This window comes from Myotis davidii, unplaced genomic scaffold, assembly GCF_000327345.1.
Source record: "Myotis davidii unplaced genomic scaffold, ASM32734v1 scaffold72, whole genome shotgun sequence".
NCBI classification, from domain to species: domain Eukaryota; kingdom Metazoa; phylum Chordata; class Mammalia; order Chiroptera; family Vespertilionidae; genus Myotis; species Myotis davidii.
In genome coordinates, this window is record NW_006284618.1 from 146,465 (window position 1) to 162,411 (window position 15,947).

Genomic DNA, 15,947 nt, shown 5'->3' on the forward strand with positions numbered 1-15,947 from the left:
TTTGTGCACCGGGCCTCTATTATAGATATATGCATGAAGAGATGTTCAACATCAAGCTGGCTATACAAGAGCTGTGGTAGTATAAAGTTATATTTATCAGTATAACTTTCTGATAAATATTGGGCAAATCTTTTGACATCTCTAAGCCCTAGTTTTGTTATAAGGGAATGTGGGATAACAATATCTGCCCATATTGGATGTTCTACAAATTTCTTAGGCAAAATCCATGCTAAGGACTGAGCATTGGGGAGTGGTAAATGAAGTCAAACAGATAACTTGTTGGGGGTTGAGGTGGAGAATATGTTATTCCCAGCCTCAGTTTTCAACCTTTCTTTATGCTGAGCTTTTGTATCTGTAAAGTAAAGCCTTAAAAAAAATAGTTTAATAGTTTTCTTAGAGTCAGACTTCCTAAAAAGGAATCTGTTATCAATGTTTTTTCCCTCCAGGTCGGAAGAGTACTATCATAGAGAAACCTATCCCACCTCCAGAGCCTGTTGAACCTGTGCTCTGTGGCAGCATGGCCATAGGGGCCGTGTCACTAGCTGTCGCCAAGACCATTGCCGTGCTGGACAGTAACCCTCTGTACTTCCATATCGCGTCCCTGAAGCACCATCAGGTTAGTCTCCATCACATTCCGTCACCAGGAGCCTGGCATCTCAGTATGAAGGGACCATATTTCTCATTTCCTCTTGCTTTTCTCCCATTTCAGGAACAGCCAGCAAAGCTAACTATTCCTTTGCTAATGGTATCTCTGGTCAGCTGTGGGAAGTCGTCGCCTGGGAAGCTGAATTTAATGAAAGAAGTGATCTGTATACCCCATCCTGGATTAATGGCTAAACAAGTACCTTACATTATCTCAGGCTACTTTTTCTAAAAAAAGATATACTCTATCGTCAATGTGTTTTTAAGTGTAGGTCCCCAGACTTATGACTCCAAAGGAGAGGGAATTAAATGTAAAATGAAAAAAAAAAAACATGTTAACACATCAGGGAAAGGGGAAGAAAGCAAAACCTCCAACAAACGGGAACACGGTCAGACCACCTGGGATCTCTGGTTCATTACAGCGCTGACTCATGCTAGTGGCCCACAGGGGAGCCACTTGCTTGTAACCGTGCAGGCCTTCTCCTGGGAGAGCTGAGCTATCTGGTCCGTGCACTCCAGCAGCAGCAAGAGGGAGCTGGCACTTTCCTAGCATCCCATTCTGCTGAGTTAGAAACTCCAGGGCCCGAAGATGAGAGATGGCAGGTTGCCAGGCACATAAGAGAGGGTTAGTGCATGTTTATGGACTATGGAATGAAGGAACCCTAAGTTGCATTTTTACTACTTAGCGGTGTGCTAGTGTCTATATTGTTCTTCATGTCTTGGCTGAGTCAATATCCTTTTTTTAAAATTTTTATTTTGGTTAATACCCAAGGATTGAGTTATGTGCCCTTGACCGGAATCGAACCCAGGACCTTTTGGTCCTTGGGCTGATGTTCTGTCCACTGAGCCAAACCAGCTAGGGTAATAGCCTTCTTTAAATACTCATGAAGTATTCTACTAAGTAGGCATTGGGGAGAACTCAGTGTTCATGTTCTCTAGGGGATGTTTAGGGAGAAAGTACAGGAAGCTCCATCCCCTCTGCTAATACAGTGATACAGTGAAAAATCATTGTTTTTTAAACCCCAAGACGGTTTGTGGTAAAGAATTCTTTTTTAAAGAGAATAACCATTGCCTCCCAATTTGTCAGTTGGAGACTAGGCTTTATCTCTGGCTCACCATCTGTCAGATCAAATTCAGATCCTGGTGCCGGGATCTTTCCTGTAGTGAAGACTGGGTGTGCGGTGTGGGTACCCGAGCACTGGCCCACCATTCTTTATCTGCCTTCATAAATCAGATCCCACTGTCATCAGAATACGCTTTCCCACTTTTTAAATGACCGTGGGTTTACAGGAACTCAAACACGATCATGCAGAATCGCTTCATGACCTGTGACGTGTAGTGCAAGAAGGTCCCGTCAAGAGCCGTGAAATAGAATGAAGTGAACTTGATCCAGCCATCTGAACCAGCCAGCTCTGGACAACGAAGAGAGGATACTGAGGAGGAAGAGCCTCTCATTCATGTTTGATGGACGGGAACCTGAGGGCTGACTATTAGCATTTAATCTTCTGATGTCATAGACCTTGTCAGGGACCCTACACATATTCTGAGTTAGGAACAGCCGTGTGTGGTGAAAATTTTTATATTTAAAACTTCTAGACTGCCGTTGTGGAAGATCATGTTTATTCTGCTTACAGGGTGTGGAGATGCTCATGGAAATTCAGAAGCAAATAAGCAAGACAATTGAAACGGTAAGTAATCTATGGCATCTGGTTACTGACGCTCATATAACTTCTAGTGCCCAAATTATAGTTGGTTATGGAATTAAGTCAATAGTGTTATTGATATGGAAAATGTGTTCGTTTGCTTTGGGTTTCCCAAGCTTCTAAGCTGTGGATCCAGCTTATAATGGTACGTAATCTCATTTTGATTTCTGAGGCAGCTGGCTCTATGCTAAGATCATCCTTACCATTCATAGGGAAAGAAAGGACCCCCTAGGATGTGAGAGGCAGTTTGGAGTAACAGTTAAGGCACAGGCTCTTGTGTCTGCTTAGAGTTCCAGTGTTGGGCAACAGGTGCCCTTGGCCAAGCAGCCCTCGAGGGGGGCCACAGAGGCAGGATGGCAGGCAGCTGTGAGTTGCCAGCTGTGCCATCGTTGACGGGCAGGGCTGAGGCCAGGAGAGGGATCTGATCCTTGTCTATAAATCTGCAGACATGGTACAGAGTTCCCAAACACCCCTCCACCTGGTTTCCTCCAATGTTACAGGACATAATGTAACAGGACAGAATACCATGGTATGCTTGTCAAAATTAAGAAACCAAAATGGCACATTGCTATGAACTAAACTCCAGACTTTATTCAAATTTCACTGGTTTTTCCACTAATGTCCCTTTCCCATTCCAGGATCCAATCCAGGATCCCCCATTCATTTACATGAGGCTTTTGGAAGCCCTAGCCCTTCAGCCCCTGTAGGATAGGGGCTGAGACACGAAACTTTGGCTCCAATGCTATCTTGCCGGCACAGAGTCCATGCAGGTGGGGGCACCTCCCTCCCCTGTAGTGATGGGGTCAGGGAGGAAGCCATACAGTTGATCAGAATTGCTTTAAGCACCAGCTTGGAGCCAGGTCTGTGACACTATTCAGAATGCAAACCTCTTTATGGGTGACCCCCCTGCTGTTTGGAAAAGTTAACCCTGACCTTGCACTCTGCTTTGCCCCTCCTTAGCTGTGTGACGATGACTACCCATCTCATGGGGAGAGTGTGAGGAGTAAATGAGTTCAATACAAGCAACGTGCTCAGAGTAGGAGCTGGCATAACAGTGAGCAATACGTACTGGTGGTTGTCATCAGAGGAGGTGGAGGAAATCCGGCCCCGAGGATGAGGACGTTCAGGTTATCTGAGCTTTCTGCATTCAGCTCGACTTTCAAACATCTTATTACCTTTTGATTATATAAGTAGCTCATGAACGTGCTTATGAAAATTCAAATACTGGTAGAACTTGTCACCCCTGCCACCAGCTCTGCACCGTGCCCATGCCTGCCCTGTTCACCACTGTGTCTCTCCTGCCTGGCACGTGGCCCCTCTCCTGTTATTTTTACCAGGGGAGAGAAAGGTCAGCTGACTCCATAGTGCACAGAGCAGGTTCACTGTATTTGCATGTACTCAAGTGTACAAATCATGCTGATTTTTGACAAGACCCCGTTTATAGCCAGTAAATGCTGGACATGAAAGTGCAGCCTTATCCCCAAATTGTGGGAACGTCTCTTTGGAAATATCTTTGCTGTTCATATCAACTGACTCTAACACACATTAGAGTCAGCAGATTTAATGACCCTTGGCTGTTTCCAAAAGTCACCTCCCGCCCCCTTGTAGGAGAAAGTTGTTCATACCCTGATAATATTTGAAACAACATGTTGGGCTTGTGAAAGCAAATCCTACAGTGGTCTTATTCCTTATGTGCAAGGAGGGGGCTCTGTATGCATAATACTTTATTTATATGAGTAGAAGTGCATGAACAAGTATCTACATGCCCCATAGATATGATTGGAGGCAGGAGGTAAGGATGAACTAGTGGGAACATGTGCCTGATTTTGAGAAATAGTTTAGGGTTTATAAAAGTAGGGAGTGGCTGGCATGATTTGAGAGAGAGTGTGTGTGAGAGAGAGAGAGAGAGAGAGAGAGAGAGAGATTGATTCACAGTGTGACGAGCTGGGCTTCTCTGGGACCTGAGCTTTGCTTGCTGCCCACAGATAAGTGATACCTCGTTATCTTCTGTCCCACAGCCCCCTCCTCCAAAAGCAGAGATGAAGAAAGGGCATAATGGAGGCAAAAGAGGTCAGGTCAGTATCTGCCTTTGTTTACCACCCTTGTATGTGACTCAGTTCATCTACGTATTCCCTGCCCCTTGGTCTCTCTCACAGTCACTTTACTCCAAGACCGGGGCTAATGCAAGGGGGAGTCTGCACCAAACCAGGAGCACTGAACCAGGCAACCGACAGCTGGAATATGGCTCAGCCCTCGCCTTTCTGCCAGCAGGCGTCTGGCCAACCAACAGCTCCGAGGAGCATTCTGAATAATAGGGTTACATTTGAAACCCGAGGCAAAGTGTTGGGGAAGTTGAATCTCTCTGGTAACTAAATGAAACGCATATCAGGTGCTTTAGATTTTAATCGTACTACTACCTAGGAGAGAAAGGCACAGAAAGATAGCCACTCCTTACACCTGGTCCCCAAAGACACTGAGGCACCATTTCCAATGACACATTGCCAGATCTCAGATTTTGCCAGGAGAGTTAGGCACACGGTTCTTGGGAAAGTTTGCCATGTGGCTGCAAGAGCCTTGGGAGACACGCCGAACTTGTTCAGTTGGTCCCTTTGGTATTGTGGGTGCTCTGAACACAAGAATTTCCCCAACTCTTCCTTTGTCGAATAGAAGGTTCCTCTCACTAACATTAGAAATGTTGGATGTACTGAAGGGTCCCAGGTTTGATTCCAGTCAAGGGCACGTATCTTGGTTGCTGGCTCAATCCCTGATCCTGGCCCTAGTTGGGGCACATGCAGGCGGCAGCCAATCGATGTGTCTCTCTCACATCTCTGTCTCTCCCCTCCCTTTCACTCTCTCTAAACATCCATGGGGAAAATATCCTCGAGTGAAGATTACAACTACAGTAAAAATGTTGGCTGGTTCTTAGAATTAACTAGGGCTACTGCCAGTAACAAGGGGATATTTAGAGCTAGTTTCACATTAGCTCTTGAGTGTGGTTCACACACACTCACACACATACCCTTAAGCCCTCAGGAGGACTGATATCGCTTCAACTTATGTGATGATCGCATGGTGCATGGTGCACGGTTTATGGCCCAGGCACGTCAAGGCTGGCCTCCCGGGAGAGGCGTGTGGCTGCCTTGCCCTGGGGCCCTTTGACTCCTCAGATCTTCTCCCACTGAAATCTACCCTCAGCTGCACCCTCTGAGCTGAAGTCTTCAGTCCTTCTTAAAATGAAAGCTCTCCTGAAGGAGGGCCGCAGTGCTAAGTGTTAGCAGTTATATTCTCCTAAAGGAAAAGGGAGCACGGGAAAGAGCAGGGTTGGGGGAAGAGGGCAGAGGGAGGGACAGCCTGGAGAGTCACCAACCTGCTGGTGCGGCTCAGGTGAGCCCACGAGCCAGGGCAGGCCAGTAAAGGGATAACACACACGCCCAGAAGACAGGAAAATTGTTCTCCGGGCCCCGCTCGAAACCCTCGGCAAGGAAAGGAAGAAAATTACTCCCAGACACCGCAGGGCAAACCTGTGCCCCGCGGTCACCCAGAGGTGAGTGGGACCGAGACAGAGGATTAATCCAGAATCAGAGGAGCCCCCCTCTGGAGAGTTGTTTCTAAAACGCGCCCAACACGGGAGCCTCCCAGAACAGTGACGTGCTGTGTTTACACTCGTCATTTTCCTTTGGCCTTGCAGCAGCCGGTCACTGGCAAGATGTCCCATCTGGGCTGCTTGACCATCAATTACGACACCATAGAGCAGCCCCTGCTCACCATACAAGGAGTCTGTGCGAACCTGGGGCTAGAACTGGGGACGAATCTGTATCTGGCCATCAACTGTGCTGCGCATGAGCTGGTGGACTATGTAAGTTTCTTCTGCAGAACATTTGCTTTTTGTTGACGTCACATTATTTTTAAGTTAGAACTGAAAGGAAGAGCTGATCTGTATATTTTTCAAATAGATATCTTTTTGTTGTTGTTAATTTAAGGGGGTGGGGGCAGGTCCAAATATAAATGGAGTTAGCTAATGACCAGAGAATACATGATTTTTAAAAAGAAACAGAAAACATCCTAAGTATATATAGACATTCTGTCATAAAAGTGACTAGAATGGGTTGCTTACATTGCAATCATGAGAGCTATTGAAACATAATTTTACAGACTGGGATGTTTTGCTGAGTACAGTCACTTGGTTGGTAAATGCTGAATTTGTCAAGCGTGAAAAGTAGACCCGCTGTAAGTGTGACTTGATAAACCCTTCTAGACAGACACATGGCTCTCGGAGTTTGTGCTGTGACTCACCTTTTAAATATAAAAATATTTCCAAGTTATTGAAGTTTATGGGTACATTTAGAGAATATACCCAATTAAGCCCATCACAGTGTTATCCACAATCTGGGGGAGGGCAGAGCGTTAGAATGGAAAACAGGTTTTATTTAAGAATGTTGTAGCCCTTACTTCCTTGGAGGACTTTATCAGCAATTAACCTTTAAATGTGGAAAGTAGTTACGTTAGGAAAGCTGTTACAGGTTGTCTGCTTCATACACATACTTCCCATTTCCAAATTCATAAATGCTGAGTCCAGGTTTTATGAAGTGCCCAGCATGTTCATATGCATTTATGGTGACTTGGTAGTTAATGTCAAATTCAGGGGATATGACCAAATAGAATTTCACTTTGATTTAGTATTCTAACTTTCAATTTCAAAGGAGAATCTGAACAGTATATAGAAACCCTAAGTTTCAGCTGATTTCTAAAAGTTCTTTAACTTTTCTAAAGAAACTAAGCACATAAAGGAATGGTTAATGTAATTTCCTGTTCTTCACATAATGATTGGTTCCTAGGCATACCATTAAGAAAAATAATTGCATGTTTTCATCAGCAACGAATACCAAGAACTATGAATATACTGACTCCTAGTGCTAACTTGAATGGGTATTTATTGCTCAGATTGCGTAAAATATATTAGCTTGACATCACATAATTCTTACCATAATGTTAGTTCAAAGTCTAGCATTTCCTTACTGACAAGATAGGAGTTTAAAACGTTCAAGTATAGAAACTAAAAGTTCTTGCCCTTAGCCAGTTTGGCTCAGTGGATAGAGTGTCAGCCCTTGAACTGAAGGGTCCCAGGTTCGATTCCAGTCAAGGGCATGTTCCTTGGTTGGGGCGCGTGCGGGAAGCAACCAATCGATGTGTCTCTCTTAAGTCAATGTTTCTCTCTGTGTGTCTCTCCCCCTCCCTTCCACTCTCTAAAATCAATGGGAAAATATCCTCAGATTAGGATTAACAACAACAAATAAACTAAAAGTCCTTGATGCTATTCAGTGTGAAAAAAGTTATGAAGTTCTTTGCATTATGGATTTCTTAAGAACCTGCTTCATTCCAATGGAATCCAGTCCATTAGCAGCGGCAGTAGCAAGTCACTAGCAAACCAAACAGCCATTCTGTTCCCTTCCAGCTCCCTCAGTGTCCCAGGTGCCACCCCTGAACACAGACTTGGAGGAAAGGTGCTGTTTTACAGAGAGCCTACAGATCCCGCAGCCCTGCTAACTTCTGTACCTAATGACTTGGGGGCTCACCAGACTTCAAATGAATGGGGCTGCACTAGAATTACACTTTCAGGACAGAACTGGTACTACTAGAACCTGCATGCTGAGAAAGGAGTGCCTTCACATAATCACTCTATCTTTCAAAAGCCTAGCCCTGCTTTCAAATTCTAGAATATTCCCAGCAGAAGAAATCTGCTTGTTCAGTGTGAGTTGGAAGATGGTGGGTTCTGGCGAGTGGGCAGGTTTGCGTGGTGCTATGGTTTGTTTTATGAACTTAGGTTGTTGCCCATCTACCTAAGCACCACATCATAAACTTTAGTTTTTTGTGCAGAAGGCTTCATCCGAAGTCACTGGGTGATGCATCAAAGGGGATGGTGACTTGCTTTCCCCAGGTTAATATGGAACAGACATTAAGAGTAAAATGGGTACATTTCTTATGTGAATATGGCCTGAAAAGAATCTGTTTGCAATCTTTTCTGTGAAATGAATGAAAATGTGTTTGAGCCCCATTTTTAACATTTGAGGAATTCAGTGTTTACCCTCTAATATCTTCCTTACACTCGCCAGAGTAAGGGGAAGTATGAAGTGATGATGGGAACATACAAAAACACCACTGAGATGGTTGACCTGTATGTGGATCTGATCAGCAAGTTCCCTTCAATTATCGCCTTAATTGATCCTTTCAGGAAAGAGGTAAAAGGATTCGCCTTGAGTTTTATAATAAAATCTCATTCTTTTGGATCTGTCCTTTGAAATGTGTTGTAATTTGGGCTGGGAATCAGTTGCTTTCTTCCGGCATCTATGGGAAGAGGCACTTACTAAGCAAATGAATCGCAGAAACACAATGACCTAGGAGTGTGCCTGTCCACGGAATGAGGCGAGCTATCCCCAGGCACTTCAGGAGTAGCCGTATTTTTACAAGCAACTTAACTGAGGGCCACTGAGCCCACTGTGCTAGCGGGAGCCTCAGTAGGTTAATCATAGATCATTTTCAAGTGCTCATGGAAACAGGACTTCCACTGGGCCAACTGTTTTTAACCTAAATCCAGTTACTGCATATGCAGGAGAGTAACAAAGCCATATTTTTTTTTTAAAAGGTTTGACTTGTTTTAATCTATTCAAGCTACTGCCTCTAACAAGGGTTGTTTATGTGCCACAGAAGACCACCTCTCTCCCTTAAAGAGCAAAACTGAAATTCTCGATTTATGAATGTGAGAACCATTAGATGAACTGAACAGACACCCTCTCTGAGATAACGCAGGGTTTCACATCTGGGGCAGGAAGAGTGTCAGGTCTGGTTGGGAGCCCCAGGCTCTCTCAGTCCTGTCTTCCCTTTCACAGCCTTAGCTCCACCCAGGTGCTTGCAGGAGACACAGACTGAGCTCTGGCTTTCATCTTGTCTGTTTACCAGAAATAACAGTAGAACCTTCTAACCAGCCAATCTTTAGCAGCATTACGGGTAATACAGTGGGCGAGGAAAGCCTGGGTTTGAAGAGCTTCAGAATCAACGTGGAGAATAGCAACTAATGTGTATAAACATTTTATTCATTAGATCTTCACGCTCAAATGTAATCATTTTAAGTTTCTGCTCCGAGGAGCTCGTTAATCTGCGTGGCTGTGGTGTAGGCACCCTTCAGCTGCAGGTGCGAAAAGAAAACCATTGTGTGTTATCTCAGAAAGGCGTACAACTGTATGTGCTATATGATTCCTGTTGTTCTGTGGTGGTGTTCAATACCTTATAACGATCATTTCTTAAATATTCACCCAGGACTCTGAACAGTGGGACAGCCTCTATAATGCTCTTGGTTCCAGGTGTTACCTCATTGCGGGAAGTGCCTCCAAAAGCATTGCCACACTTCTAGAGGAAGGCGACATCAGCACCCCCAGATCCAGTGGGCGGATCATAAAGCACACCAATCAGACGACGCTGTCCGACTTGGTGGAAATAAGCAACCTCATGGACAGTGAGTAACAAAGCCGAGGTCCCAAAGACTCAGCACGAACTCGGTTATACAAGAAGCCGAAAACAGGCCGTACGGTGGCTAAGAAGAAGCATGGGCTAACCCTGGGAGGGAAAAAACAAACCCCGTCGCCTGTGAGAGATCGGTGCTGGAAAATAAAAGCGGCGTCTTCACTCCCCGGTGCCCCCGTCAGCCCCAGCCCCGGAGGGCATCTCCTTTAGAGAGGGCCACCACGAAGGGTGGCCAGGCCACTGCCCTGTCGGCTGCACATGACAGGACAGGGATCCCACTTGCCCACACTGGCTTTTTTTTTTTATTTTTTTATTCCTCAAGTTTCACTTTCTTACCACCTTGAGGTCTTTCAACATGCTGCCCCCTCGGCCTAGAATGCTTTGCCCTGTCCTGTTACTTGGCTCCCCACTCCTGACCCTTCAGGTCTTCTTGCCTTAAGTGAACCCTCCTCTTGGCATATACAGGGTGGGGCAGAAGGAGGTTTACAGTTGTGAGTACACGAAGCAGAGTTTATTCGTGGATTATTACTTATTACTATGTTATTGGCCGTACAAATAACTGTAAACCTATTTTTGTCCCACCCTGACCCCACTCTGCCTTCCCTGGCTCCCTCCACCCCTTGCAGCAAACCTTTCTCATAGCAGCTTTGTATTTACTTCCCCTTTGTAGTCCTGGCCACAATTACTCGTACAATTATTTAGTGCCGGGTATCTCCCACTTGACTGTAGACTTCCACGAGTTCATGGGAGTCTTGTTCACTTACGCACAGTCCCTGAAACATAAATATCAGGAAAGAGGCAGGAGGCTCGTCTCAGACCTGGAGCAGGACTCAAAATGGGTCTAGCATCCAGGGGCCTGGGCGGGTGCCGGAGAAAGGAATGAGATGCCTATAGACCCCAGGCCTGAGGCTGCCCTGGTCCAGGGCCCAAACTCGACAGTCAGACCATCACTCACTTCAGACTGCCGCTGTAGCTCCCGCCTCTGAACACGCAAACACTGTTCCTGTAGGGAGAACTTTGGCTCACACTCCCTGTAGACTTGGGTAAATTCCAAGGGGTTTTGAGATCCTGAAATGATTCAATACTATCCACGCTGCTCTTCTGATAAGTCAACATTCAGAATGACAGGACCCTTTGAATAAAATTCTACACAGTAAGCTATAAAATACATTAGACCAGTGGTTCTCAACCTTCTGGCCCTTTAAGTACAGTTCCTCATGGTGTGACCCAACCATAAAATCATTTTCGTTGCTACTTCATAACTGTAATGTTGCTACTGTTATGAATCGTCATGTAAATATCTGAAACACTGTCCCTGTGAAAGGGTCGTTCGACCACCAAAGGGGTCGCGACCCAGAGGTTGAGAACCGCTGCATTAGGTCCATCAACTCCCCATGCGATGCCTGGCATTTAAATGTCCTGACTCAAAGATGCACTTTTCCTCATTGAACAAGCACGAAATTGAATCATGGCATACAGCTTTGGTCTTAGAAATGCTATCGATCTAATTTGAGCATTTCCCCCCTTTAGGGGTAATAATGGTGACTTTTACTTACAATTTATCATACCCTAAATTCATTTAATATTTAGCATCCAAGCTACTGGGAAGGGGTGAACAGATAAAACCAGGTATTGTGGGGGAAGAGGAAGCAAATATTTGGGTAAGAATTCTTAGGTGGTCAAACAATTGAATTGTCACGGGAAACATGTAAATCTCTGGGCATTTTTACATGTTGCTCTCAGAGGCTCATGCATTTGCAAACTGTTTCTGTACCGTGGGAAGCTGAAAAGAACTCCTCTGCCTGCAGGTAAGAAGCACCTGGCTGTCTTTGGAAGCGCGGAAGGGGAGTCTGCAGATGACAGCCTCGTGGACCTGGTAAGTGCTGCAGGCTGGTCAACTGCAGAACTGCCAAACACCGCTTTTATCGGGAACTGGTATTTCAGAGAAATACAGGCTTTGGCGGAGAAAGTCCTGTAACCTTTTACAAAATAGACTCGCCTCCTCCCTTTTGCTAAGAGCTAAACTTTGACCTTTTAAAAAGAAGAGAAATGGAAGTCCTGGGGGAAAGGATGAGCACGCTTAAATGACTGGGGTGTGCACCTGCCGTCTCACCTCCTAGAATGAAGTGAGGAAGGCCCGCACGCTCTCAGGCAGTCAGCGTGCCTACACCAGGGAGGTGTGTGATGCAGTGACACTCTGTCTGACACCCTCAGCTTTAAGCAGGCCCCCTTACCCATGTAAGACAAAAAAATGAAGTGATGAGAGAAACACGCAAACAGCACACAGGGGCAGTGGCCTTTTAGAAAAAGGTGACTTCTCCATTTCAAAAAAGTTGTTTTTTGTCCTAGCTGGTTTGGCTCAGGAGGTAGAGCGTCAGCCTGCGGACTAAAGGGTCCCGGGTTTGATTCCTGTCAAAAGCACATGCCTAGGTTGGCGGCTCAAGAGTGTGCAGGAGGCAGCCGTTCAATGGTTCTCTCTCATCACTGTTTCTCTCTCTCTCCCCCTCTCCCTTCCTCTCTGAAAAAGATAATAAATAAAAAATAAATAAATATAAATAAGTAAAATAAGTTGTCTTTTCCCTGCTGAAGGCCATTGGACTGGGTGTCCAGTTTATCAAGTTGGGAGGTCTTTCTCGTGGCGAACGAGTGACCAAGTACAACCGCATTTTCACTATAGAGGAAGAACTTGTCCGGAACGGAACACTGGGTATGTGCTGCTTTCCTGCTTTGTTTTCACTTGGCCGTGAACAAGAGAACAAAGACGGGAAGAGGGGGAATAGAAGTCCCCCAGCAGGAGGGCAGGGGACTCCAAAGACTAGAAATCAGAGCTGACAAACCAGGGTGGCATGTGCCACAATGTGCATTGTTTCCTTCATGGATTATCTGTTTACCTGAATGTTTAACACTCTCGCCAGCTGTTCGTCTTGATAAATAGGCTGCGTGATGCTTTTCAATAGAATTGATTGATTGGAATCTCCAAGCCTACCTTTTGTTGTGGTACAAATCAAGCTGAGGTTGCTCTGCACAACCCAGGAGAATTAAAGGCAGGTTTTTCCTGATGGCTTTTGGAAACCACTCATTTTACTGAAGACAAGCAGGCAGCGTGTTCATGTTAATGTTGTGCTTTGGGAAGGCTGTCGTCTCAAGAGAAAGGAACCAATCACTCATGACATGAAACCTTGGTAAATTTGCATGGGTCCAATCACCTTGTATACTGGTTTAACTGGAGAGAAACACCCCAAATATGCAGTTTTACTTTTTATATTATTGATGGTGATGGCCAGAAGTACATTTGTAGCACACAGAGACATTAAAACAGCGGTTCTCAACCTGTGGGTCGTGACCCCTTTGGCGGTTGAACGACCCTTTCACAGGGGTCACCTAAGACCATCCTGCATATCAGATATTTACATGATGATTCATAACAGTAGCAACATTACGGTTATGAAGTAGCAACGAAAATAATTTTATGGTTGGGGTCACAACATGAGGAATTGTATTTAAAGCGCCAGAAGGTTGAGAACCACTGCATTAAAAGAAACCAATAGTTATTGTGGAATTCTAAAGCTACTTTGTATTTTAAGATAGAATAAATGAATTGGTATACTGAAAACAGTAGATGTTATTTACATAGTGCTGACAATTAAAACATGACCCTTTCTTGGAGGCTGTAAATGAAGTCTATTAAAGGAGGTAGACACATTGTAGACTGTATTGGGGAGCACACCCATGGAAGCAAAAAAGCAGTCCTACTTTATGACTCAATACATACATCAAAGAGGAAAAAATAGAGACACCAATAGAACTTGTGATTATAAATTTGTCATGTTTACCATCACAATCCTGAAACACACCCTAAGATTCACAGAAAAGGAAGATATAATCGAGAGGCCATTTCTGAGTCACGTACAGGCAGTCAATTACTTGGTGTTGTTTGGTGTGTGACACAGGCTTGTTGTTTCAAACAGGTAACAGTATAGTCTTCCTACACACGCCCGATTATTTTTTATGTTACACTGACTCATGGAAGCCTTAGGTTCTTACACGACCTATCACATCTCCAGCCAGACCTCCTACCACGAGGGAAACAGCCGCTTCAGGGCATCCAAAAGGACCCTTGTGACCGGGGACCAGCCCTCCCTGGTGGCAGCGCAGGCCCCTGGATGCACAGATGAATGAGAATGCTCAGACACTGGCGGTGCGCCATAAACATTAGCAAACCGAGCGCCGGGAAAACAGCTAAGGAAACACTGTCCCTGCCCGCGGGGACCAGACCAGAACATCTCAGTCTGCACTCGTTTACCGTGGGGTAGTCAGTGGCAATGGTTTGTGCTCCTGTACAGGACGGGCCTTCCCTCTAATTTACCTTCTTCCTCAGAGCCTTTCCTGCTAAGCCACTGCCCAAGTCCACTGCATGTGGAATGTCCCAGAAGGCTGTGTAAGGGTGCAGTGCACACTGGGAAGAACAAGTGTCCCGCAGTTAATGTGTAACCAAAACAGGCCCGTTGGAATGGTTCTGGAACCCTCTCTGATGGTGGTGGGACACCTCTGAGGATGATCTTTAAATCTAACAGCATCAGCCTCAGCACCGCTGGATCGGACAGTGAACATTGTTGTCTCTGCTTTCTAATAGGTTTTAAAGGAGAACTCACCTTTGTCCAGCTGAGCGAGGAAGACGAAAAGGCTGATGAGGAGCCGGAGGCCGTGGCTGCCGAGGCCGGTGAGCTGCCGGGGCGCCCGGAGCCCATCTTCCCCACAGAAGTCATAGAGGAAGCGGCCTGAGCTCAAGCGCTTCCGGACCGGGCTGTCCACACCCACGTCCAGCCACATCCCTGTTTTCAGGCCGCAGGTCTGAAGTCTGTCTTCTTCATCTTGGTTTTGCTCTAAAACTTCACTAACTTTGTGCTTCTCCTCCTTTACCATTTGGTGAAATACACATATAGCCTTTCTGCCCGCGTGCGGTCCGTGTCTCACAGCCATCACACTTCCAGGGAGGTTCTGTTTACGTACCTGCGCTCCTGTCCATCGGGGAGGGAAGGGGATGACCTCGTCAAAGTATCCGGGACTTGTGTTGCCAGCTCCGGACTCAGTTCAAACACCTCACACTTTACAAATGAAAACATCTCTGAGAAGCAAATCTTTTCCACCAGGAGCTCTCTGTGCCGGGAACATGTGTGCATCTGCGTTTACATTACACATCTGTGCTAGGAAGCACAGACACGGTTTTGTAGCCAACCTCACGCGGAAGCAGGAGAGTTCACCGTCCTGTGTAACAGCCAAGCAGTTGCCTTTGCCCCAATTCCCTCTTCTTACTAAATGTTAGTTTTTCTTGTATTATGTATATCCTCGGGAGTCTCCTTCAATCCTTCTCGGAACAGGAATGAGTGTAAGTGAATAAACACATGCACGGGTGGATAACTATCCTTAAGGGAACTAAATGCTCACTTATTGACATGACAGCACCTGACAGGTGACTGAAGACGGTGCCGGTGTACGGTGACTGCCCCACCCGCTGTGAGCCAGCAGAGAAGGAACAGAAATGAACTCTCTCCATCACGTACCTACGGATACCACCTGCTTTGTATGGTTTAGATTCTCTGTTAAAAGTTATCATTTGCTTTACCCCAAAATTATATAAATTGCTATGTACTGACGTATGGGAGAGTTGGCTAAACTTAAATTTCTGGCATATTCTGTACGTTTTCACTAAACACACGGAGGACCTCTCCTCTTGAAGAGGACTAACAGGGAAAAGTCATGGTCTGATGCCCAGGCCTTTCCCTCTAAGCCAGTGGTTCTCAACCTTCTGGCCCTTTAAATACAGTTCCTCATGTTGTGACCCAACCATAAAATTATTTTCGTTGCTACTTCATAACTGTAATGTTGCTACTGTTATGAATCGTAATGTAAATATCTGATATGCAGGATGGTCTTACGCGACCCCTGTGAAAGGGTCGTTCGACCACCAAAGGCGTCGCGACCCACAGGTTGAGAACCACTGCTAAGCAATGACTCAAGGTCGGTTCCAGGACCGAGTCTCCCAGAGCCCGGGCAGGAGGACTGGGGCCTCAGTCCATGCCGGGAGAA

General features: G+C 45.7%; 1 protein-coding gene across 1 annotated transcript in view; it reads left to right on the forward strand.

Annotated features, from left to right (window-relative positions):
* Nucleotides 1-13,177, forward strand: part of ENO4 (enolase family member 4) — a 22,161-nt gene extending 8,984 nt beyond the window's left edge. Inside the window, exons 5-13 of the mRNA XM_015572646.1 lie at nucleotides 447-616; nucleotides 710-841; nucleotides 2,277-2,330; nucleotides 4,364-4,420; nucleotides 6,034-6,201; nucleotides 8,456-8,581; nucleotides 9,657-9,852; nucleotides 11,669-11,736; nucleotides 12,450-13,177. Of these exons, the coding sequence (XP_015428132.1) occupies nucleotides 447-616; nucleotides 710-841; nucleotides 2,277-2,330; nucleotides 4,364-4,420; nucleotides 6,034-6,201; nucleotides 8,456-8,581; nucleotides 9,657-9,852; nucleotides 11,669-11,736; nucleotides 12,450-12,692 (1,214 nt within the window). The 3' untranslated portion in view covers nucleotides 12,693-13,177. The remainder of the gene's footprint in view (nucleotides 1-446; nucleotides 617-709; nucleotides 842-2,276; nucleotides 2,331-4,363; nucleotides 4,421-6,033; nucleotides 6,202-8,455; nucleotides 8,582-9,656; nucleotides 9,853-11,668; nucleotides 11,737-12,449) is intronic.
* Nucleotides 13,178-15,947: the final 2,770 nt, after the last annotated feature.